The sequence below is a fragment of the Lepidothrix coronata genome, unplaced genomic scaffold (genome assembly GCF_001604755.1).
Source record: "Lepidothrix coronata isolate B3197 unplaced genomic scaffold, Lepidothrix_coronata-1.0 Scaffold174, whole genome shotgun sequence".
Classification (NCBI taxonomy): domain Eukaryota; kingdom Metazoa; phylum Chordata; class Aves; order Passeriformes; family Pipridae; genus Lepidothrix; species Lepidothrix coronata.
Window position 1 is genome coordinate 1,488,996 of NW_016690354.1, and position 25,182 is coordinate 1,514,177.

The 25,182-nt window shown below is 44.5% G+C and overlaps 1 protein-coding gene across 1 annotated transcript; it reads right to left on the reverse strand.

Moving 5' to 3' along the window:
- Positions 1-786: 786 nt before the first annotated feature.
- On the reverse strand, positions 787-21,493 carry NRIP2 (nuclear receptor interacting protein 2). The gene is made up of 7 exons (XM_017830085.1): positions 21,061-21,493; positions 20,394-20,933; positions 15,602-15,766; positions 10,790-10,872; positions 10,228-10,355; positions 7,873-7,925; positions 787-7,046 (listed from the first exon to the last, which is right to left on the reverse strand). The coding sequence occupies exons 2-7, from the start codon at positions 20,622-20,624 to the stop codon at positions 6,954-6,956; spliced, it is 753 nt and encodes a 250-aa protein (XP_017685574.1). The 5' UTR covers positions 20,625-20,933; positions 21,061-21,493; the 3' UTR covers positions 787-6,953.
- Positions 21,494-25,182: the final 3,689 nt, after the last annotated feature.

The following is a 25,182-nucleotide window of genomic DNA, read 5'->3' on the forward strand; positions in this document are numbered from 1 at the left end:
TCTTCACCTTTATGGCAGCCTGAGTCAGAGCACACGAAATTCAGTGATCTGTAGCAAATGGTGACATTTAAAGATCTTGCAGGCATTTGAAAACCTGCTGTGCTATACTCTGCAAAGGGCAGCCCTAATTGGGAGAACATACTTTGTATAGAGGAAAGGAGTGTCTTGCCCTTGGGTCAAAATGACTGTTGTTGGAGTAGCCCTACGTGGTAGAAGGGCAGGATCTTTACATAATAAGCATTAGCTATTCTTTGCAGTTTTCATCTGTAGATTTATATAAGCTCTATAGAGGAGATACGCTGTCCTCTGTGTTTGGCAGTAGGGAGAGTTGAAATGTGGAGCAGTGAAATGGTATGACCTACTCTGTATCAGCTTGCTTGCTTCTCAGGCCACCATATCCTCTGACTCTCTAACTGCAGTGGAAGTTTCTCTGCATTTTAATGACCTCACTGAGAAGCATTTTTAAATGTTCCCCTGTCATACTAAGTACTTGTGTAAAACTGGACCTTTCAGACAGGAGCTTTCAAGTTGTAATAGAGCTTATTAACAGTGGTGTTGAGAGCAGCAGGGCTTGAGCTATGGAGAGCTGCTATGAAGACCATCTAGTCATGGGTTAAAGCAAGGAGTTGTCCTGAAGCTTTTTGGATCTAGAGTGTAACTTCAACAAATTGTCAGCTCCCATGATGCTGAGATGTGCAGCAGGCAATCACCATTGTTTCTGGCAAATAGTCAGAGCCTAACAGGATTGCCTACACTCATAACAGAGAACAACTCAATGCTATCTGTCCATGCCAAATATAAACCTTTATTAGCAACACCAAATATAAACCTTTATTAGCAACACAAGCGCAAGGGATGTACAAATGGCTGAAACTGTTTTATGCAGAACAAACTTGGCTGTACAGGTCAAATGATTTCCAAGAAAAGAAGGTCAAACTGATCCACTGTTGGACTGTTAATTGTTGAGAAAGGGAAAGGGTTACCAAGGGAGAGATGACATTTATCTAAGGAACATCTTTAAAAAAAACCAGGGCAAAACCGTTGTATATGTTGGGCAGGGTCATCTGTGCACCCTAGCCCTCTTCTTTTGCTGGCCTGAGGATAACATTGCTGTGTGCTGTGCAAGCCCAGGCAATGTGCACTGTGGAAAGCAGAGGTGAGAAGATATGGACACTACAAAAACATCCATTCCCCAAAACTCTTCATCTCTTAAAAACCACTGGAGAGGAAAAATACTAACGTTTGAGGGTTTCCCTGACAGTTTTATATTGCGTGCAGCACATAATAATTAGCAGATGCATTTTGCTCCTATGCCCCTTGTGCACATAGGAGAATGAAAAGAAGAATTAGATGAAGATCTATACTGTTCCTTGGCCAAAAGATGACTTTCCTTCTTTTTTCCTGCCCTAAACTCCAAAGTGCCTGATAGACTGGCTACAGCCAATACTTCCTGAAGTGAGTGCTTCTACTTCCATTGGCAACAATTTCCCCGTGAAGTCTACATTTTCTCAGGAAAGGGGCCAGTTAAGGCTCTGTCTTTGGACTGAGTTACATTATACTTTCATTGTAACTAATTTCTTGTTTGTCCTTGCCAGCTGACACAAGCCACAGAGTTGGAATTAGAAGTGATTCCTTCCCACACAGCAGAAAATGTTGTTCACTGTATCCTACTCTGTAGCAGATTGGCATACCCACTGGTGCTGGGAAGCTTTTCAACTGGCAAGATTGGCCAGACACCTTTGTATGTCCCAGTGCCAGCACACAGCAAGTGAGGAGTCTGACAGCATTCTCAGGCACTGGGGGTATTTGCAGATAAATGATTCGTGGCTTTGGTTGTGATGGTTGACTTACTAGCAAAAAAATAAAGGAAGGGGGTTGCCTTATTTTCCTGAGACATAATGAACCTGCTGGCCATCCCTGCCTTTGTTTTTATGCTATTTTTGCTGAATTTAGTTATTTTTTTAACTCTTCAGGTGTATCCTGGCATTTGCCAGTGAATTCTCTTGAAAGGAGGAGTGACTCAGTGGTCTTCAGTTCCATAGGTCACCTTCTAGTAGTAAAAGAAGGAGCAGGTCTGTGGGAATGTGTATGGTTGGAGCTCCCATTCTGTTCAAAACCAAGTGACCCCAAGCTCCTGGAAATGGCCCTGATTATGGCTTTGGGAGAGTGCATATTCTCAGGATAGATTTACCTCTTGCACATAGGCCTTGGAAGGGGCCTCGGAACTCCATCTCCCCATTCCTGAGCAGGTTCAGCCATGTATATCCCACACTTGCTTCAGTTTCAGAAATTTGCTTTGATGGATGTTTCCCTGCAGAGTGTTCCACAACCTTGTGCCCACCCTATTGAAAAGTAACCCAAGTAGGAGCTGACCACCAAGGCGGTTCAAAGAGTTTGTCCCTCAAATACTAACAGTCCATTGTCTATATTGAAGGGATGGGCCTCATCACAAGGAAGCCAGTGTTGGACACATACAGAATGTGCCTATACCCTGCTCTGAGCTGGCAGTTTGTACTGAATTTCTACTTTCCATATGAAAGTATTAATATTTTTTGATCTTCAGTGGAAAAGGCCTTTAGATAGCTCCTTCATTCCCTTTGTCCACCAAAAGCAATAGAGATAACTGGGACTGGGAGTAGGGAACTGTATCTGTATAACAGGCTTACCAAAAGAAACTACATTTGAGACAATCTTCAGCCTTGCCAACTGACTCAAAAATTACTTACTGGGCTTCCTGTGCTGGAAGACTTTTAAAAATTTCCATGTTTGTAGATGAAGTTGAATTGGCTTCTTTGAGATGTTGTAAGTCCTATTTTCTAATCACATTTTTTAAAGCCAAGACTTCTTTCTTGGAAGCTGAGATTTCCATGTAATGACACAAAAATGCTCATCTTTGGAGAAAACACTGGTTTGGGCTAGAATATATGTGTTCAAGTCAGTAACAGCATGTCATTTAATGCCAAGGAACTTTGGGCAATAGAAACCCACCAGAAGTTCTGTCAATGAGAAAAGCAGGTACTGACACTGTAGGATTAGACTGTGATTTAGGGAGTGAGTTGAAGTGAGGTGTCTGCTATGGCATTATTACCTGCAGTTCCCAGTTGTATAAATGTGGTTTTCTGCAAGCTCTGCCTGCAGCAAGGCTTGCTCACAAAATATTCTGAGTTGGAAGGGACCTACAAGGATCATTGAGTCCAACTCTTTAGTGAATCTTAAGATCTAACCCACCACCTTGGCATTATTAGCACTGTGCTGTAACCAACTGAGCTAATCTCAGGGAGATGTGGATGTTCCAGGATAACTGTTAGCAACAGATTCCTCAGTGTCTGGGTGAAAGAGACCTTTACTGTGTGGATCTGCATGCTCAGCTAACATGGACAGGAGGAAGGTGAAAAGCATGTCTTCTGCCCTGGAGCTGATTTCAAAGCTGAGAGAAGAACTCTCACGTGCTAATTTGGTGCTTTCTTGGAAACATCCTCTCTGTCACTGAGAAGTGGCACAGTCTACATTTATACATCCAGTTGTTAACAACAAAGAGGAGAGGCTGGCAAAGTTGTGGCACAACATGCAAGTGTATTAACAACCAGGGTATAGGAAAGTGTTAAAAGGATTATGTAAAAGGAAAGAATTCCTTTTGGAAGAAGCAAATTTGTTGCTTAGTGTGAGGGGAAGGAAAGGAGGATGCAAAGAATTATTTATTACGCAGAGAAGAGAGGGACAGGGAGGGCTGGGGATTTTCTAGTGCTGTAGCACATTAATTCACAGAGGAACCTGAGCAGTTAGTGTTTTGAGAAATGAGGCATGTGAATCGCAGGAAGGCTTCAGAAGGACTGGAGAATGTTCTAAATGTGAGCAAAAGCAGTTATCCCAAGACAGATATGTAGGAACAGCGCCTAATGAATTCAGACAGCAGCTAGTGTGCAAGTATCTGCGGGGCTGTGACAGTCAGTAGTCAAAATAGAACTGTCAACTCAAAGTCGTGCCAATTTTCTATAGAATCCCATCCAACACCATTTTAATAATTGGAAAGATTCCTGTTGGCTTCAGTTTAAAGACTCACCTACACTCCCATCCTAGCCAGAGCCCAGCTCCAAAATGGACACCCATCAGGCACGACTCTCACAAGGAAGTGGCCAGGATTGAAAGCTATTGGTGACCTTCTCCTTCCTGTGACAGCCACTTTTGAGCACCAGCAAAGCCCAGAAAAAGCTGTCAGACATTTTGGAAGGCAACAGAGACCTCCCTGGGCATCAGCAAAGTCCAGCGATAGCCCTGTGGTGCTCCAGAGGGAAGCAGGACCCTGTGTGGGCCTCACAAAGCCTGGCAAAAACCCCAGAACACTCTGGAAGGAAGCAGCGCCCCTTACAGGGCAAAGCAAAACCCAGCAAAAGCCCCAGGGCACTCTGGAGGGAAATAGGGCACTGACAAAAACCATCAGAGGTTAGGTGGTTGAGGTCACGTGTAGGCTTAGGGTTATGGTTAGAGTTGGGGTTAGGAATTAAGTTTAGTTATATGGTTTAGGATTTAGAGTTAAGTTTAAGCTTTAGAGTTTAGGTTTAGGGTTGGTTTTAGGGTTAATGGTTAGAGTTTAGGGTTGGGCATTATGGTTAGGATTTGGGATTAGAGTTTATAGTTAGTGTCTTTACAATCATGTTTATGTTTTGGGTTTAGAGTTAAATGGTTAGAGTTGGGATTACAGGGTTAAATTTAGGGGGTTATGATTAGTGTCAAGTTTTACAGTTAGGGCATAGTGGTTTGGTTTAGAGGTTAGGGTTAGCATTAAGTTTTAGGGTTAGAGTTTGGTTTAGGGGTTAAGTTTAATGTTATGTTTAGCTTTATGGGTTAAATTTAGAGTCATTGTTGGGATTTAATGTTTGGGTTAGGGCTAGAGTGAGCTTTAGGGTTATGGTTTGGAGTTTGCCTTTTTTTTAATAAGAATTTTAATGGATATGGTATCTATCAGATAATTAACAGATTATTTGCCTTGTTCCACATGCCAGTTTTAGAGGGCAATGAGAGTTGGAAACTGGGTGAGTTGCTGCATGTAGGAACAGGTGTTTCATCTGTCAGTAATAAGATTTTTTTCAGCAGTTGACCCAGGTACCACATAGATTCCAACTGACACACAGGATGGTTTAGTACAAGTCTAAACTGTCATAAAGAGCCCTGGGTTTGAGAAGCCAGTTAGCCATGCAAGTGATACAAATCCAGGAAGAATTACTGGTGCTTTGGAAGACAGACTCATCAAGTAGGCATGTTTCCTGACTAAATGAGAGAACTGTTGGTGCCATTCAGGAGATTCATGGAAAGCAGTTCATGCAGAAATAATCAGATGCACAACTAGAAGAGTAGAAAAGAAGTCATGGAACAGATCAGAAGATCAGAAGATGCAAGATGCGATGACTAACAGTAGAAGTCTTATGCTCCATGTAGGAGGAGCAGATGCTAGTCATACCAACTAACACTGGTAAGTGAATCCCAAATCATATCAGTCGGGCTGTACTCTGCTGTGCTTAGCATGTGTTAAACTGCAGCATACAGCATCTGACTTTGGAAAGAACTAACAGAATAAAAGCAAAAATGCATACACAACTTCTTTGAGAAACACAGCACAAACAGTTTGATAAAAAAGGAAGAGAGTCAGCAGTATTTAATCCAGAAAGAGAGGCAAAATTGGGATATCATGACATTTTAAGGGTGGAAAAAGGTACATTTTGGAGAGTGTGGATAGTGAATCAGTAGTCATGAGGCATGGAACAAGCCCTGATCTAGTGCATCTTTCCTAGAGCTAGTAAAGAATAGACCATGGATTAATAATACAGCTACACTCTAGGATGGAAATTAAAAACAAAAAAACCACAATTATTAAGTGACTTAATAATCACCCTTGACATCCCAGATGAGTTCACAGTTGTCTGACCTGAGCGGGTACTGCAAGGAAGTCCAGTTCTTGTTTGTGCAAGAGTACCAAAGTTGATGGGCTGTGTGATGCCAGGACTTGAGGCTGATGAAGTATCTGTATTCAGTCACTGGATCTCAAGTTGAAAGAAAGGAGGTGACAGAGCAGAAGACTTTGTGCTATAATTCAATGCAGCACTTGAAGTGAACAACAGGATCTCTGATGAAGCAGCAGAGGTAACAGAATGTAGCTCTAGCAGCTGGAGTACAGAGAGGAAAGGCCTGATCAGAAGAGCAGGGTCTGCAAGTCTGACTACTGTGTATGACACCAAGAGATGATAAGCATTGCCATGCGTATAACACAGCTTAGTGCCCAAGGATGCAGTGACAAAGCCCAAGCCCCTGTGTGTACTTTAGGCATCTACACTCAGCATTTTTGCAAAGGTTTCTCAGAACTGAGAACTCTAAAAATGTTCTTGCTGCGGGGTTTTCCCAAGAAAATACTTCTGTTCTGCTCTGAGCCAGAAAAAACTAACAAAATCCAGCTTGCCAGAGTACAGGCAAGGAGAACAGGGCCCCTCCCACAAAGAAATGGGACGGGTATCCACTCACACTGAGGCAAAGAGAAGGGAAACATTCATGGCAGTCTTCGGAGGTTTTTGGAGAAATGCCATCCTTTTGTCCACAAAGCAACTGGAGATTGTTCACAGAGACTCTCTTGTCTCATGAACAGAGGGTATTGTAGTCATTAAAGGGGTAGGGTAAATTTACTACAGAAACAGAAATTGGAGTGACTAGGGACAAATAGAAAAGCAAGAACAAAATGCCCACTTGGCACACTGGGACAAGTGAGAGGGTCCACTGAAAAGAGGGACATCTCTGAAGTTGAGGCACTCACAGTAACAACAGCTTCCAGCACCCACTTGCCTTTTTCTCACTCCCCAGTGAATGCCTCAGCCTAGAACTCAGCAAGGTTAGGGGCACGTGAGCCTCGCCCTCATCTCTCTTTCATGGCAGCAAGTCTCCTCAGCCCCAGACATGGGGAACACAGCTAGTCACTGAGCAGGCTCTTCAGAGGCATGTAGAAAAGGCAGCTCTTGACTCAGTGCTTTAAATCTCAGGACTCCGTCCTCCAAGTCGATGCAACACTAAAGAAGGGAGAGCCAGTTACTTGCTGGACATTTCAGATCACAAATCTCATGATGTCTATGACTGGAGAAAACCTGCAACACCACTTTGGTTTTAGAGAGACCTTAGTTTCCCTTTGTGTTCTCTATGCCTTCTCTTTCATCCTGTTTCCTACAATGGATTCCTCTCCAAACCCTTCACAGGGCTATTCCCCTCCCTTCTTCCTATGATTCCCTCTGAACTGATGTCCTCACACCACTTAGCCGTTCAGCCCAATGCTCTTCCTGTTTTATGAGTCTGAGATGTGGCTATAAATATGTGACAGGCAGGAGCCAGGTTGCTGCAGACATATTCTGAGCCACCCAGGAATCAGGCTCAGCAGACCATTGACCCTGAGCCAAGCTGATAAAAGGAGAGGGCCCTGTCCATTCATGGCCAGCTAGTGTTGGATACTGAATATGATTATACAGCTTCATTTGGCTTAAAGCAAAAGCAGAGCTTGTTCACATCTGCCTTCAGAAGGTGACACATATCTCATGACAAAGTTAGTGTATTGCCTTTTCTTGTCTCTTCTTCAGTTTCTTCTTCCTGTTTGCAACTTGTTTGGTCAGGAATATAAAGAATGGGTGATGTTATAGTATCCTACTGGGAGTTTCCTTTCTTAAAACCCTTAAGAGGGAGTGGAAAGGAATCAGTGACTCGGCACATACTGCAGCCAGTCAGGCAGCTGTGTGACAAGCGTTGCCCTGAAAGACCTGGATTTAAGTATTTCAGATGCTTACAGCAATCAGATCTTGGAGAACTTCTTGAGAGGAGCCCTCCAATAAGCAAGGAGTTGTTCCTTACCTTGAGAGACCACAGAGTTTGGAGACCAATGCAAAACTCCAGCATTTCATCATCTGAGAAGAGAGAAGACACCAATCAGGCTTAAAATTATACAATACTACCCATCTAAACAAAGAGTGTTTCTCCTGTAAGAGGATATGGAATACAAGAACATCTGATTCATAAACTTATCTTATTAGATAATTTTATTAAGTAAATTTTTCTGTGTAACTTCTCTATCCTACATTTGACTGCTGCAAGTCTTCAGTGTTAGCAAGTGTAGAACATGCCATGGGTTAAATAGCTGTAGATGTCACTAACTTCAGGGACTGGCAAGGGAGGTGCCAGTAACTGAAGGGATTACAGGCCATAGGGCTCATAGGTGTGTGTCAGCAACTGGAGAAAAAGATGTAGCTCACAGGTGCCAGCAACCAGAGACACCAGTGTGCAAGAGAAGTCTGGGTGCCATAGAATTTATACACCTGAGTGCCAGCAATGGAGGGATTACGATGTGTGCTGCAAGGTCTGAGTTCCAGTAACTGAATAAAGACTGTGGATCACAGAGTTTGTAGGTCTTGGTGCCAACAACTGGAGCGCTCAGCATGCAAGAGAGCTTTGGCTACCTGCTCTGACTGGGGTCACAAGGGCCTTGGGTTTATAAGTCAGCAATTGAAGAGGACAGGGCACGACTATGAGAGATCTAAATGCCACTAACTAGAAAGACTTGGGTGTGTTTATGTTTTCCTGATGAATTTGATCCTATGAGGTTGTGGCTTTGTACTCAAGGGTCTGGGTCAGTGGCTAGGTAGGGGGCCTATGATCCCAACATGGATATAAAACAGACCTAGAAGCTGTGCTGTTATTCAAAGACTATGAATATAAGTGTGCTTGTGAATCTAGAGAATGAGGATCTGTGAACTTCTGATGGTGAACTTCAGTCCTGGTCAGCTGGAGAGGAGGACCAGGGCTAGGCTATCTGTGCTGGTATTTATGTGCCTGCTGGTAAAGGCACTACTCTGCATGCGGTGATCTGTGTGGCTGGCCTTGTCTCTGTCCTTTCTCTATGTGCCTCTTTGGAATATACCTTCAGCCTTGCTACTACCTCAACCTGCCACTAAGAACATGCATTGGACTGGGTGGGAGTGACCTCCTGCATCTTAGAGTTGCCCATCTGGACTTGAGTGGCAGCTAAGGAGGAATTTCCAGGTCCTGGAGTCTGCAGGAATCAGGAGCCACCAGTAATATCATTAACACTTCCCATGTCTCCTGAATGCCAGCTTGCCCTGTAACAAGTGACTTATAATTTATTTAATTTATTTAAGTAATTTATAATTTATTTATAATGACATAAGCAAGAGCACTGTGTGTACAGGGAGGTATAAGACACAAGGGTAGCAATTCTGCTCCTTCCAGGCAGATATCTCCACATCCCAGCAAAATGGATAGATGCTACTGGGCTAAATTCACCTGTGATGGTACTAATACAGATTCTCCATAAAGGACAAGAACTAGTACAGGAAAAAACAGAAGAGAAGAGTGAACTTGAGTGTATAAGAGGAGGAAGCTCTTTCTAGATGACTAGGAACATGGAAAGAATAGGCATGAAAAGGGGGAGCAAGGAAGGTCTTGGAAGATGAATAGTACTCATCAAAGATGAGGAAACAGATAAAGGCAAGAGAGTAAAGCTGGAAAATTAATAGGGATAAAGAACAAGGGGGGGGAAAAGACAACTAAGTTGTTTTCAGCATATTCACAGCTTGATGTGAATGTGGAACATGCAGCCTTTCTGCTGTTTGATGGGCGTGCCTCAGCACCTGCTGACTTGGCCTTGGGTACTATGGCTCCTTCCTTCAAAGGGTCCTGCTTCAGGACACTGAGGGAGACTCAGCACTCTGTGGTTACCAGGTTCTTTCAGGGTGCTCCCTGCAGCAGAAGCAGATGAGTACACAGAGAAACACTCTGGGGAATAAGCTGTACCCTCTGTTGCCTTCTCTGATGACTCTCAGCCAGAGATACAAGTGCCCATTCAATAGAACATAGGGCACCAGAGGACTAATCAAGCCTTCTGCATAATTTTAAGAAATGTCCATTTTAGAATGTAAATGAGAATTTTCCACATCCTTTTTTAAGACCAAAAAGCACATCATTTCTTCCCACTTTCCGTGTCTTCTCTCTTCTCTGTACCCTTCCTATGCCCTTTGCATTTGGTTAGATTGAAGGTATTCACAGCACATAATGACGTTGGCGAGCAGTGGAAGCGACCACATCACCAACCTCCTACCATGTTACGCTCTTCTTAAAGGTCCTTCTAAATGCCCTTGACAGTGCAAGAGGGACAGAGGAAAAATAAGGGAGATGAGGGGCTGGCACTCTCACCTACAACCAGTGCCGAACACAACACTGTCTCCGGGCCAAATTGCAACTCCATATGTTCTACTCGGCCAACAACGCTGGGGATAGGAAGAGAGAGGTCTCCACAGTCCATGGCAGACACTTCTTCCAGCCTGTGGGACACAAGGAGTGTTATTGCCTCAAGTGGAGGAAGAGTAGGAAAAACAGGACTTCTCACTGATGGCAGTTCTTCTTGTTCTCATTGGGAATAGGCCCACAAGAGGAGGAATCTCTTTCACACAGTATGTCTGGAGGTAGATTCAACAAGCAAAACCTCACCACTAGCCATCAGCTGGGCAGCTTTGCCTTGCACTACACACAGACAGAATGACACAGCTCTGCCTCCCAGTCTGGGGTCTTCACACAACTTTGCCAGTGCTCCTGATGCCTTGCCCTGTATCCCACCTTCTGCACCTTCTCCTAAACAGCCGTGTGCACATGCAAAGCTGCTAGTAATTATCATTGGGGCTGGGAAGCAAGGGTGCCTAGGTTCTTGCCATAGGTTTTCTTTTAGTCATCTCTCCTCTTCTACTGTGCAAAGACTTACCCCAGCTGGTTTAAACAGCTCTTGGAGATGAGGTTCGGTAGACACCCAGTGTTAACAGTCGCTTTCAATACCTGACCTTGGCACTAGAAAAAACAACAACAGATGATTACTGTGGGCTCAAAATGGGCATACTCACTCCTCTAACTTTCTGAGCAACACAGCCAAAGATGTGGTGTTTTAGGCAGTAGTCAGAAGGTAGGAGACTTATCCAAGACAATAGTGGTCTCCACAGTGCTCTGCAAACCTCTGTCAAAGATTTCTTTTTGAATTTGTCTTCTTTCATTTGTATTTGATTGCCCAGACATTTATCTGGTTTTAGGGACTTTACCTTAACAGTGTTCCTGCCAAGAGATGCATAATTAGTGAATTTGTTCAGAAAACCCCCATGGACTTTATTAGCAGAGCAATAGTTGATGTGACAAAAGCTTCTAAAGGAATACAGGCATGTGCCACAGCCTTTGTCATTTCTCCATTTCTTCTGGTGTTGCAGGTAACAATTTTCAAGGGCTAGACATTTGTTTTCAGTTGAAGAGCTTCCGGAGGGAGAAGTCAGAAACAGAAGCAGCCAGCACATATATCCCTGAGATGAACTGACAAATTCAAATGATTCCTGAATGCAAGACACAACCTAATCAGAAGGTATTTATTTTGTGTAGGGTTTACATTATGTTCCTATATAGCTCTTCAAGGATATATGACATGATATTATAACTACAATAGTAACAGCTGGTGTCATTTAGCAAAGGGAGAGACTGGATGCCTTGCACCCCAGTCACCTGTGCTTGATCTTGCTGGAATAATCCCCAGTGCCTTGCTCACTTAATTTCTTCACCCCTTTGCACTTGAAAGGGAAAAGGAAATGTGTTTGCCAAATGTTTTCTGCCCCCTCTGCACAAAGGTCCTTAATGGCAGGCCAGAGGTGATGAAGTAACAGCAGGTCTCACATATGTTAGAGGTCTGAAAAAATAGGGTTACCAAGGACATTGATAAGAATTATGTTCAGGGGGAAAAAAGGAGGAGCAGGACTTAGTAAAGGAATTGGAAAAGATGGGGTAACTGCCATCTACAAAATATGTTTTTCACCTGTCTCTAGTGCCTAATATCCATTCTTGATGGCCTAGTTCTTCAAGGCTCTGTCTTGCACCAACACCCACAAAAAGCCAGCCACAAAGCTTCCCTTTAGAGAGGCTCTTTTTTTCCCCTACTATCATTTGTGTTTTTCCTGTGATTCCCTCTCTTCCATTCACTGTGGTGCTCTGTGCCATTAGTCACTCAGAAGCAGCAACAGACCTCCCACTGCTCCTCTACCCTTATGCTCATTCCTAACAAGGTTAAATGCTTGATCACCTTAAGCAGACCAGCATGGCTATGAGGTACTCAGTGCAGCACCAGTAGGGTCAAGGAAAACGTTTCAATTTCATGATTTCTTAACTAAATCTGTTTCTGACTATTAATCATAACAGAGAGCGAGCTACATTATTTCCAAGATTTCCAAGAGGTCCAGTATTTCCAAGATTCCGTTTTCAAAACTGAACTATTTGTGAGCAGTTATAAAAAGAAAGAACAAAATATCTCTTGTGAGAAATACTGGAATGCTGCAAACAGACACAATATCACTAGGGTCCCTTTCAGCCCAAATAATTTTGTGATTCTATAACAAAATGCCTCCCTTCTGGTTTTAGAGCTCTGCAATGTCTGTGCTGTCTTGTCCTCACTGATGTATCAGCCCTGCCTACGAGGACTGTGGCCAGACTGAGCAGAGAGGTAAGATAAAGGCACAGAGTGCAGATGTGTGCTAAATGTCTGTCTCCTCATCCTCTCTACTGTGCTTCACAGAAGAGGCTTCCCTGTGCCTCCTCACTACCTCAGTGGGTATACTGACCATGAGTCTCAGGTCACGTGTGCCACCACATTAGCCCAGGCTGCAACCTGCCAACACTGTCCAGCTGAAACAGCTCTTCCTCAGTAACAGACATGGATTCTACTGGGAAAGCATTAACCATCCCTCTGGCTCACAGAAGCCAACTGTTCATTGCCCAGCTGCAGAAAAAGCATTGTATCAGCTTCTCAGAAACAGAAAACCTGAAGCATGGATAGCAGTTACTAAGGAATCACTCTGGGAGCCGGCTGACCTGAGATGCATGAGCTGTTGTTGTTATAATAAGCCTAAACTCTATCACTAGGCAGATTCTTGAGTTTTGTTTCAGAGCAGGCCGGGAAAGTTGCAAGTTAGAAACTTGCTAGCATATAACAGGACAGTGATTATTCTGTAGAAAATGACATTTAATCTCATTCAGTGTAAACAGCCCAGCACAGTTATCAGTTCCAGCAACATCACAAAAGTTATCCACTTTCAAATTACACCACTAACTATTTGTCCAGAGAACTCACCAGGAGCCTGAGGAAAGTCCTCCATCCAGCATACCACAAATACAACGCAGTTGAGGTAAGGACTACACAGGCAGCTGATGAGAACTGCAAGCCTTCCTGGCCTAAGAGGACTTTTCATCACATTACCCACTCTCATATCTTTTTCCAGAATTTTCAGTTTGCTACCAGTCACCATTAGTCTTTATCTAAATGTCAGTTATGGGGATTTCCAAGAAACAGGGGAAGGAGAATCAGTAAGGATCACCACTTATAAAGAACTGTGTGTTCTGAAATAATGTAAGTTCCAAAGTCAAGAAGCTGCTTTAGCAAACAAAAGGCTGATTAACCCCAGATTGCTTTGGAAAAGTGGACTGGGACAGCACTGGAATCTTTCATCATCTATTTCCAAGCCAACAAGAGACAAACTCCACAAGAAAAAAATAACAGCTTGATTCTGTGATGCATCTCTGTCATGATAAGCTTTCCAAAGTGCTTTGCAAAAGTTGTCACAAAAAAGGACAATTCTGCTAAAATACCATGTGGGTAACCCACCTAAGGAAATAGGAGGACTCTGCAGTACAACTCTTACAGACTGGCTCTGTCTCTGGTCTCTGAGACTTAAAAAGGCCTTAGGCACAGGGCAACTATAACCTGTTAGAGTGAAAACACTTCTTGCCTGAATCTCCCTGTAGCACTGAAGTCTACAGATATTTGGACTTATTCCCCAGGCAAGTTCAGTTCCAAGTCAGTTAATGCATTTGTTAGCACTTTGAAATTTTCAGCGTATTTGTCTGTGTGTAAACAGCAGCTTTAAGCTGGTAGACTATCTTTTCTCAGGAGGTGCTGTCAGGGAAAAAAGACTTCACTGGGGTCGTGTTCCATTTCTAATAAAAACTGGACCATAATCAAGCAGTTCTCCAAAAGGTACCAGCTCACCTCTCTGGTTAAAATGAACTGGCAGCCCGAGTTCTATTTCCTGCCACAGTTCTGTTACTGACAGGAGAGGGTTTTTGAAGTTCACAAATGAGAACATCAAAAGCAACAAGACTAAAAAGAAGGGGAGGAGAGCTTCCCTTCCTTCAGTGTAAGAAGATTAAGTGTGACAAACAGTGACTGGCTCTTAAGAAGGGCAGAAAAAGAGAGAAATGCCTGTGCAGAATTCAGGGAGTGTTAGACTTATTTCCTTGACTGTGATGTTCATTAACCCTCCTCTGTGAGGGAAAATAAAATGTGTGTGACAGCTGGGGTCCAGTCCATTAGAAACACAAACGGTCCACTAGTGGACCCTTCTGCTGATTTAACTACTGCCCCTGGGATACAACACCTGTACGTGCTTGTCCTTGTTCAATGTACATGCCTGGCAAAAACCCCCACGCTTTGTCACTGAATTTCCTCATACAGAACAATAAAGAGTGATTATTAAAGAGAAAGAAACAACATCATTTGCTCAAAACCAGGCTCCAGGTATTTGGAAAAATTATATCAAAAAGCCATTTATCCTACTAGTCTGTTCCCAAGTACGGTTATGTTAACCTAGCTACATTAAGGTCTAAAACCCAGGGTAAGCAATGCCTGACTGCAACAGTAAAGACTCCAAAACAAACTAGGCAGTGTCTTTGCTTGCAGCCTTTCAGAAACTTGCTACCATGCTGTGTTCATATTGTAATTTATTGTGCCAACTGAATTTTAAAAGGCGTATGTGTTTTTCTTGGAAGTGTAGTCTTTACTCTCTAACACAGGAGATGTTTTTAGGACAGGTAACTGAATTAAAAACAGCTAAAAACTGTAAAATGTATTTTTATCCACCCTATACCAGGTCTCTATCTTGGTGAGTCTCATATCTACATGTTACTGAGCAGCTTCAACCATGCAGCCTTGTTTCATGGAGCACAGCTTTTGGATGTGCTTTCTGAAGTACAAGGGTCAGGGATTAGTGTGCTCTGCTGTATAGGAAGGTATAAGAAGAAGAGGGAGCTAAAAATACTGCTTCCATCAAGAGATGCAGCAATGCTAATTCGGAGCACATTTAGCCACTTTCTGAGGAGGTCCTCTGACACCCAAGGGAATCAGACCAGACTGGATCCAGCAAGTGTAAATCAACTAGGGTCACTTGTCTTTAAGTGATAAGGAGACATTCCTTGCTTCTGTATGCAGTTATGAAATACCTCCTATCACAGGAAAACTGGCCTTCAAAGGAAGGAGATGTGATTAAGGTAATTTATCCTCAAATATGGACAACTAGAATGCATGTAGCAGAAAGGCTTTCCTCTGGCTTTGGAAGACCTGAATCCAGACTCTAGGAGTCCATGCATGAAATCTGCTCTCTCTGACTGCAGCTGGGATTGCCATTTATAACTCAGCATGGCCCTTAGGAGGGGGGCAGCTGGAGCTCTGAGCTTTTGCCATCACTGTGAAATCAGCAGCACCGTGTTGTTGCCTTACCTGGCACTGTATTAGCAGAGGTGAAGTCTCTTTTCTCCTGTTCTCTCCCTTTTCCATCTTTTCATCCTGGTCTTTTGCCAGTGGAGATTGAACCCGTGCAGACTGAACCCGTAGCTTGTTCAGATTGCCTTCCAAGAGGCGCCGCTGGACCACACTGTGTGGCTGCTGTCTCCATCACAAAGAAAGAGAAATCCCAGCTAAGAATGGAGCTAAGGACAAGGACATTTGCTAGCTCAGGGAACCAGGTTGCAAATGCCTAACCCAACTGATCATTCTGATGAAAGACAGGCTTATCCCAAAAAACTTTCTTTAAATCCCAAGATTTTTTTCTGTAGCCACTAAGGTGATGTTAAAGTGTTGGGATGTCTGTGACAGGCAGATCTCTCAAATGCGGCTATTGGAGGAGAAAAACATGCCTGATGCATGGTCTCCCCACACATATCTGTTCCTTCAGCTAAACATGCACTGGGCAGTCTCATACCTGTTCAGGTGCTGCCATACACTACTGAGTATGTCTGCTGACAACCAACCAGGCACATTCACACCTTCTAATGTGGGAGGGGACAGGGAATGCAGCATGTGTGTGATGTGTACCTGTGGGTAAGAAGGCAGGACTCTAGAAATTTTAGGTGTACAAGCAATTATTTGTAATGAAGCAGAAAGCTTCCCCTGAAGAGGAAACTAAAACTAGCTTTTAATGTTCTTTGTAGTCTGTCTCTGCTCCCCCATATCAGATGCTCTAGCTTTTGTCCAGTATTGATCCAGCACTGCTACTGAATCAACAGTGGGCAACACCAATGAAATAGGCCTGTTGGAGGAAGCTTTGTCCATTCTCCATGTACTTGGCCCCATGGCCCTTCTCCAGGAGAGCAGCTGCTCAGAGCTGACCATGGCATTCTCAGTAACAACTGCCTAAGTGAAGAAAGGCAAAGAATCTAAAGGGGTTAATGTGCTACAGCATAAACTGCTGCTTTTATCTTTCTAAAAAAAAAAAATAAATTAAAAGATAAATTAAATCCTAGATTGTGCAGCAGCTTGATGTAGGATCTTGTCAATGTGCAGCCCAAACACATGAATTACACCAGACCTGCCAATGAGCTGGGTACCCACAGCATACATGTGCTTCAGACCAGCTTCATGCTTGGTCAGAGGGCTGAGGCCAGGAAGTGTGTAAATTGCCACTTGAAGTACCCTGACTGGTCATATTTGGCAAATGATTGGAGCAGGACAGATGTTACCAGCTTTTTGGTCACACTCAGCATTGCTCTTTGCAAGATGCCAAGTCCCTCATGCCTCTGTTTCCTTGTCACTCAAGGGGTGAGGGTCAGATCATTCACATGCTGCGTGGGAGGCACTGCAGTAGTTGAAAAAGTGAGGTAAAAATATCCCTCTGTTCCCAGTCTTTTCCCAGCCTACTGTGCCGGCCCACAGCACAGCTGGCTGTTGTACTTAACTCCCTAAGTACTCTGAGCACAGTGCCAGTTTGCCTGCCAGCTAACATCTGGGCCATGGGAAAAGGGCAGGGAATAAACAGCAGGTCTTTGAATTCCCATCCTCCCTCCTATCTCTCACAATCTGACACAAAAAGGACTTTTCCCTCTCCCTGTAACCTTTCCCACAGAAAGAGCAGGCCAATTGCAGCTGCCACCTCTGTCCCCATCTTGTCACTCAGGCTGGGAAGAGGCCAAGTGCTGATGGGGATTTGCTGGGATGTGGAGTCATCTGATCAAGATCAGACTCCTGGGGCCCTTCCTATCTTCTCTCTCACCAGTAAGATGGAGAATGGGAGACTGTTGTCTCTTTTGGGCTGATCAGAAACAATTAGATTTAGAGGATGGTGAGGGAGGACCTGAAGGATGTTTTGGCCAGCAGCTGGAAAGGAGGCCCTCTCAGGGCACTTACAAGGGTCAAAGCAGTTTGCCAGTGCAACTTAGGGAAGGTTCAGGCTCTCTAGTATGAAATCTCAAGGCCTTGCTATGATTAGTGACATTGTACGAGCTGGGGAACTTGATTTTTGGGAGGCAAGAAGCCAGATCTTCAGACCTTCTTGGTACTTTCAGAATATGTAGCTCATGTAGCTACTTATTTTATTTTGGCATTAGGAAAAAATAAATCATGCTTGTTGCTACAAAGCTGGAAATGTGAGATCTCCATAGAAATGTATAATTACTCATTGTTGGAGACATGATGGGCCCATCAAATCCCAGGCACTGCTGGATGCATTGCATAAGCTGAATGCACACCCAGAATACAAGAGAGGAGTGGCAAAAAGTAACAGCCTGTGACTGCAAAAGAAAGCACATATTTAGTTTTAAATTACACGAGGCCTTACTCTAATTTTAGGACATCTGAGATGGCCACAGCTGGAGTCTCTGGTACTGTCAATGGAGACCTGTTTTGGGGAATCAATTAAACTCTCCTCCTAGTGTAAGTGCCATAGGACTCTGGGGTGTTTTGCTCTCTCTCCAAGATCAAACTCTCCAGCACTTCCTACTGCTGCTTTGTTTTCAGTACATTCCTTTTTTGTATTCCTGTCCTCCAGGAGGGATCCATATAAATTTAGGAAACATAGATGGGGTTTTCATAGGGCTGGAGAAATGCCAGGAGATATATGCCAAAAGCATATTTTGGACTTGCAGTCCCCAAAGTATCACAGCAATGTCAGAGTATCCCATCAAGTTGCAGGAACTTCTGAATTACTAAGGCCTCATTCTCCTCTTGCTCCAAGGTAAAGCAGAAATGGAAGTACCACACGGGTCCCATGTATGCAAACTTTGCACAGGGGCCACACTTTATTTTGTGCCCTCTAATGCCAGAGCAAAACCTCCATGTCAGAAAAGATGTTATGCCTTATTCACTGCCCCCTAGCTCCATGGTAAAAATGTTTCAGCTATTCTGTCGTGGACCAAACATGAAGTATGCAGTGTTTTGCAGTGTTTTGCATGCTATCTACGCACAGGGAATTCTCCCGCTTAGAATGGTTAATTCAACCAGGAGAGCTGCTCATGGCAAGTGATTTGGACAAGGACTGTCTTGCTCGAGCGAGCATTTGTGGCTTCAGGGTGCCAGTTGTCACTCTGGGGCATGGTGTGACAAGAGTCAATTCCAAAGCAAAGCAGGTAGACATGTTTCTCTCTGCCTTGGTGACTGGGGTCAACAAACACACACTAAAACACTCAGAAGTGGCTTCTTCCCGTACCCTGCCAAAAGCTGTCCAGGGACAGGCCCAGGGGTATGTCTGGCTATGCCCTCCTGAGGAGATGTTTGAGCTGCAACGCTGCAGGGCTTGTGCCTGCCTGCCTGTGCTGCCAGCCTGAGCGGAGCCCTCCGGGCTCCAGCATGGCCAGACCTCCTTCCCTGTGGGGAGGAGAGTCCCTGTTCCTTGCTAAGACAGCGCTTATGTGATTTCCCTCTCGTACTTCAGCAGTGACAGTGTGCAGGGCCAGAGGGACACTCAAGACCAGTCCCTGCTGACGTCCATGTGTGTGCAGCTGTGAAGGGCCGGCAGAACACAAGGTGACAGCTCAGGGTGACTTTGAAGAGCCACCCTTTACCCTGCTGAGCCACAGACTCTCAGCAGCTGCTGAGGCAGCTGTGGGGTGGGTGTGGGAGACAGGAGGGTGTGCCAGCATGGGAATGTGGCACTGACCCCTTGTCTGCGCAGGGCAGAGCTGCTGCAGCTGAAGGGTTCAGCAAGGAGAATAGCTCCCACTCAGGCCCAGTGCCAGGGACCCTGCCCATCCCACACACACGTGCTCCTGTGTGCCTTGCTTCCAGCAGCCTTGGAGCCTGCCACGGGAGCCAGGAAATGATGGGAGACACACATACAATGAGCATCTGCGGTGTTGCGATTGTCTGAGGATACAGAGGGAAGCACAGACTGCAAGGAGGGGCAAGATCTTTTATGACACTCACAGGCACAGATGGAATAAGTGATTGTGCCCCCATCACAACTAGACCTAGGCACTCTTTCAGGAAAATAGTTTAGACCTCTGCATCCTTGAGCAGCTAAACTCTACAGTGGAAAGTTAGACAGCAAAACTGCCAGAGCAAGGAGAGTATGTGTACAGTTGAGCCAGCAGGAGATCCCATGGGGAAACTGCTTCTAGCCTTGGGGAAGTCCCTCCAGACCACAGACTGCCCAGGCTCCTGGAACAGATCTCCCTTCCCGATGCTTCCTGCTCCACGTCTCCACAAGAAGATGCCCACAGGCCACACTCCCATGCCACCTCCCCAAAGGTATCATCCACAAGTGCCAGGTACTGCATCTGCCTGCATGCCTGGTTAGTGGTCCTGCCCCGTGCTTACCCCTCCACAAATCCAGAGAGTGAGGGGAGAGAAAATAATGCAAAAAGGTGACAAGGTCAAACATAAGCCTCTCCGAGTTTTATGAATTGTGCTTCCCTCCCTGCTGAGTCTGGAAAGCAGTCTGCGTTTGAGCTGGATCATGCAGGAATAGATGGGGGTTTTCAGATATGTCCCACATGGAAATATACATGTCACATGAACATATATAGGTACTGGTGAGTAGAAACTTGGATACTGGAGAGTCCTTCCAGTCCATATCTGCCTGCCTCTGTGAGGAGTTTGGTTCCTATGGGGATGTATAGAGAGTATAGATGCATATAAATGAGTGATTCACTCTTTCGCTCTACCCTGACCTGCTTCTAGATCATCCTGAAGGGAAGTTTCATCTTTGCCCATGATCCTTTCAGAAACCTGACAGCAGTTCCCAACTGGGATGAAAGCTATTAGGAGGACTCCCTCCCAAATGGGGTCCCACTGGACTCACCAGATCCTTGGAAGTGCCAAGCCTTGTCAAGCCATCCAGGGGCAGCAGATCAGCAGAGTCCTTGTGCACAAACTGGGTGGCCTGTTTAAGGCGTCTCTTCTGTTGCAGAATAGCTTTGTTCCTCAGCTCCATCTCACACTCCTGTCGCTCCAGCTCAGGAGTACCCTCACTCTGCTTTTCCTCCTGGTCTCCTTGCCCCAGTGGCAGGTGGCAGCTCTTCTTTGTGCTCATGGTAAAGATTCAGACAGAACCGGTCCTTTTTGTTATGCTGGGGTGTTCCCTGAACTCGTCTCCTGGCGTTTGCCCTCTGGAGGCTGACTCAGTCTCTGATCTCCTTTCCCTTCCCCACAGCTCTCCTTCTCTTGCTTTCTCTGACTTTCTTCCTGCTCTTAGTTATAACTCACCCATCTCTGAAGTGTCTCCGTGCCGGTTTCTCTGTCTGTCCCCTCCAGTCCCCCGTGTCCCTCTGCTCCCCGCCTCTTCCTCTCCCTCACTTCTCCTGCCCTGACTGCAGCTCTACCTCCTCCAGTCCGTGGGTCCCTGTCGTAACAGAAAAAGCCCCGCGTCAGAAACCGATTTCCATAAATCACAGCAGAGCCGGCGAGATGCTCTGGCTGGAAAAATCCAGCAGCAGAAGGGTGGCCCCGCTGTCGGGGGTTGGACTTACCTCCCCGGGCTGCGCGCACGCACCCGCGCGAGTGCCCGTGTGTATATTCCTGTATTCCCTGTTCCTGGCACTCTGGGGACACACTAAATCTCCCAGCGGCAGCCTGTGCGATCCAGCAGCTCTGCCAGGAGGCTCTGACGCATCTCAGTGTATCTGCAAATACTGGCAGCAACACGGTTCAGCCTAGGAGATGATGCAGTACCGTGGTAAATGGGAGAGAGCATCCTCCTCAAGGCTCCTGGCAGGCATGCCCAGTCTCCTTTCTGCAGAGACTGTCATGCGTTTGGAACAGGCTGCACTGAAGGATTTTTCTGTGTAGCTTGAATGAAATGCTGAAGGTCTGGTCTCTGCTTCCAGCCAGGGCAATTGTAATTGGGCCCGACTCTGCCCTCATTTTCACCCCACTCCATCTAAAGCAATCCCCTCCAATGTTGCAGAAGCCTAAAATCATGGACTTGTCTATACCAGGGGACTTGACTCCTTGTTTACACTAAGAGAGTGCTGACACTGCTGCAGTGTGGGATGTCTGGACCAGGGCAGACATCCCTCCTCTCAGGGGAGAAAGCACATGGCAGAGCTCACTTTTTCAGCGTTCTGCCTTAGTACTATCCTGCTTGAAACAGTAAGTTTCAACTTGAACTGAAGCTGCTTTATTTTGATTCCTGTTCACTGGTTAATACACTGCCCCATTAAGCACTGATTCTGACATCAGAGGACAAAACCAAATTTAACTTAGCTGTGAAGCTGAGAACAGCACTACCTTTCCATGAAAGCCAGCAAGGGGTGAAAAAGCTTTCATGTGCAACATAGAAGGACTATGAAAGCAACTATGAAAGTTACAGAAAAAGGAGACAGATTGTTGCTCCCTCCATTTTGTTTTCCAGCTTAGTAGTATGTAACATTCCAATATTACTGATACCAATTATTTCTATGTTCTAGATTCTATATAAAAAGGTAACAGCAAGTTTGCAGTATTAGGAAGTAAATCCAATACAAGATCCAGATATAAGTCCAGTCAGCCCATGTGAGACCTGACTGTGGTTGTAGAAACTACCAAAAGGTTGTCCTCAGTGCAAAGGAAACGATGGTTTTCTATGGTGCATCTTTTACTCCCTGCTAATCCTTACAGTGTTAGCACTTGTCTTAGGATCTTTGCTCCTCAAATGTCAGAAGGGAGGCTGGTCATTTAGAGTCATTCTAAAATTTGGAGAGGTTGGCCTTTTTGTTCCCAGTATGCTAACTGCTTTACACAAGGTATTACAAGTTCCACAGCACCAAATTTCAGAACTGGATTTGGCAGGAATGGGAGTAGAAGTACATTCTAACTGCTTTACACTCCAAGGCCAAACTTCAATACCATAATGCAGGCAGAGTCCCACCAAGAGCTCAACAGAGGTGTTTACAACTGTCCTTATCTATCTGCAAATCAAATTAAGAAAACAATTTAAATAAAGGATATTCCCAGGGAAACTGTGTTCCCACAGTCTTATTTTCTTGCCTCTAGGTTGTTATGATTTGTGCTTTACACACACTTTTGATCTCTTGTGGCCTTGCGGAGTATACTCTGAGTCGTCTTATCAAGTCCTTTCATTATCCCTGTAAACCAGTACTGAATCATGCACCTCTGCTCTCACACAGGGCCAGGAGGTGTTTCCCCTCCTGCTGACTGTGAATACCTCAGCAGGCCAGCCATGACAAAGCAGGTCTGCTTCTGCTTGTAGCAATGGCAGGGCCAATTTTCTCAAAGCCTCAGAACAAACCTCAAGACTATAAAGTAGAATGGAACATTTTGGAGCCAGACCACCCACAGTCTCTGCCTTGAAACCTATGGGCAGAGCTACAGAGTTTCTGACAAGATCATCTCCCACCATAGATGTGCACGTGGGCATGAAGAGGAGGGAGCACTCCTAGTTCCCAGTCCCTGTACTTCCTTGCAGCTAGTTTATTTTTCATAGCACTTTGGCAAAGTCCAATCAAAATCAGTTTGCCTTGCAGCAGTACTGGAGCCATTGCTCGAGCACTTCTGCTTTAGGGACCAGTTAATCCTGGTCCCTAACTCACAAAATATTTCTCTCTTTTTGCCTCAAAGAGGAGAAACCTTCAAATCTTATTTAAAGCTTTCTCCCCTCCTTCACGCCTTCTGCTTCTAACTGCATGTCACTTAATTCTTTATATCCTGTGATGTGTTAGTTTGTAGACCTGGCAAAAAACTCTAGCATTTTTATGGAGGTGAAGTCAGCTAAAACACTATCTTCTCCCTTCAGAGGCATGCTAGGTTCTAGGTCACTGTTTTTTTTCTATTCAGCTATTATTTTTTCCATCCTGTTCTTCTTAAACAGAGCCCGTTCACTAAGTAGGTTAGGTGCTTTCTGGTTGGTTGGGTTTTTTTGCAGAATGGACACTCTTAAAGGTTTTCTACAGGAAAATCAGATCAGAGTGCAGCAAATTTTAAGGGTTTCTTTGTGCCGGTTATACCTTTCCCAGTCATCTTTTGTAGGCCCTGAAAAATAGTATATGACTCACCAAGGGCCTTTGTTAGATAAATAAAACTGATTTAGATGAAAATATTGATGCACAATCCCATACACACTGACAAATTATTTTCCTTTCTTGATCCAGTCACATACAATAATCATAACACATTCTACCTCACTATTCTGCACTCTTCATACAGAAATCCTTACAGGATGTGTAACAGTGCTATTCAGACAATAGAAGAACCACTCTGCCTCCACAGAAGATAAATGCCCTTCTCCCTGCTCCACAGCTTGGCCTTCCAGCTCAAAGCTGTTACAGGTCAGTGAGAGCTCTGGGGCAAAAGGATCCAGGTTCTAATCACAAAGCTACAGCACTCTATCTATATTTATGGGTGTTGGTTCCTGATCCTGACCACCTCCATGTCAGAAACAGTGAAGAATTCAGAAGTAGTGCATATATTTCTAAGGAAAAACACTGAAAAGCAGCATTTCCCAGTAGCCAGTTTGCCAAGCCAAGAAACAAGAGAGGATCAATATTCCAGTCAGCTACTCCGTTGTTGGAAGAAATTCATGAAGAGTACCTGGAGTAGTGAAGGGGAGAAATGAAATCCTTTGCTGATGGAAGCAAATCACAGATTTGCTCACATGAGACCAATATTTTACTGAGTACCCTAGCTGTTTGAGGAGCTGCCCTGTTGAGGGCTTTCACTGGTTTGACTTAAATTTCACAAGCTGAGGTTCTTTCACCAGAGATTTTCCTTGTATCTCACTTCTAGGAAGCTTTACCTTTTCACAGTTTTTTACCTTTTTTTAATGACTGGGTTAAATCGTTCCTCCTTAAAATATTCTCCTGCAACTTTTGCAGCTTCGAATGGTTGTTTCTTGCTTAGATATTTCTCTTCAGCTTTGAATTTTTCTCTTTCAATAGTTTGAAAACTATTATTTTGTCCTCCTGAGAGCTGACACAGTGGAGGTGTGAGGGTGGATTGTAGATAAAGAGCTTTACATTTCTTTTGTGACAAGTTGGGCTGTTAGAGAGCTCAACAGTAGCGCCCACATAATGTAACCAGCCCAAAGGTTGTTTCTACATTACACCAGTTTCCAATGTACTGTCTCAGTTTGGCAGTGCAAGCTTCAAGTGGGTGTAAAAATGGCCCTGGGTGTAGCAACTGTGTCAAGACCAGGATACTCCTTGTGGTGCCCAGTGCAGAATCACAATGAGGTGACTTTCTGCTCACTGTCTTTCACTGTCACAGCCTGTGCGCGGTCTGTGGATGCACAGATGGTGCAGAGGAGTGATGAGAGGACAAATCTTACTCAGGCAAATCATGCATGCTTCTCTCTCCCCTTCTGTCTTTGAAAAAAAAAGCTTCCTCTGCTTTGAATTCCCTCCACTTTTATTATTTGTATAATAAAATATCTTCATACTCTAGAAATAATAAGTAATAAATTACAGTATTTGTATCTGTGAATATGTCTGGCAAGTTTCCTTGAGATAAATGTCATCTCAGATGTACATAACATTTAGCTTGGCTGCTGGATAGTGAAGTGTGTCCTGCCAGTAAGGTCAGTCAGAAAGTAAAATAGTTTCCTTAATTAGGTAATTTACAGTCAGTGTATTGCCATATGGGCTAGAGTTATGGTT

Bases quoted from the DNA above. Each gene is read 5' to 3' on its own strand.
- NRIP2 (XM_017830085.1), bottom strand. From the start codon at position 20,624: ATGAGCACAAAGAAGAGCTGCCACCTGCCACTGGGGCAAGGAGACCAG. The intron at 10,873-15,601 runs GTAAGGCAACAA...TGTTTTTTCTAG, and splicing joins CTCTGCTAATACAGTGCCAG to TGCCAAGGTCAGGTATTGAA. The intron at 7,047-7,872 runs GTAAGGAACAAC...TCCCTTCTTTAG, and splicing joins AAACTCTGTGGTCTCTCAAG to TGTTGCATCGACTTGGAGGA.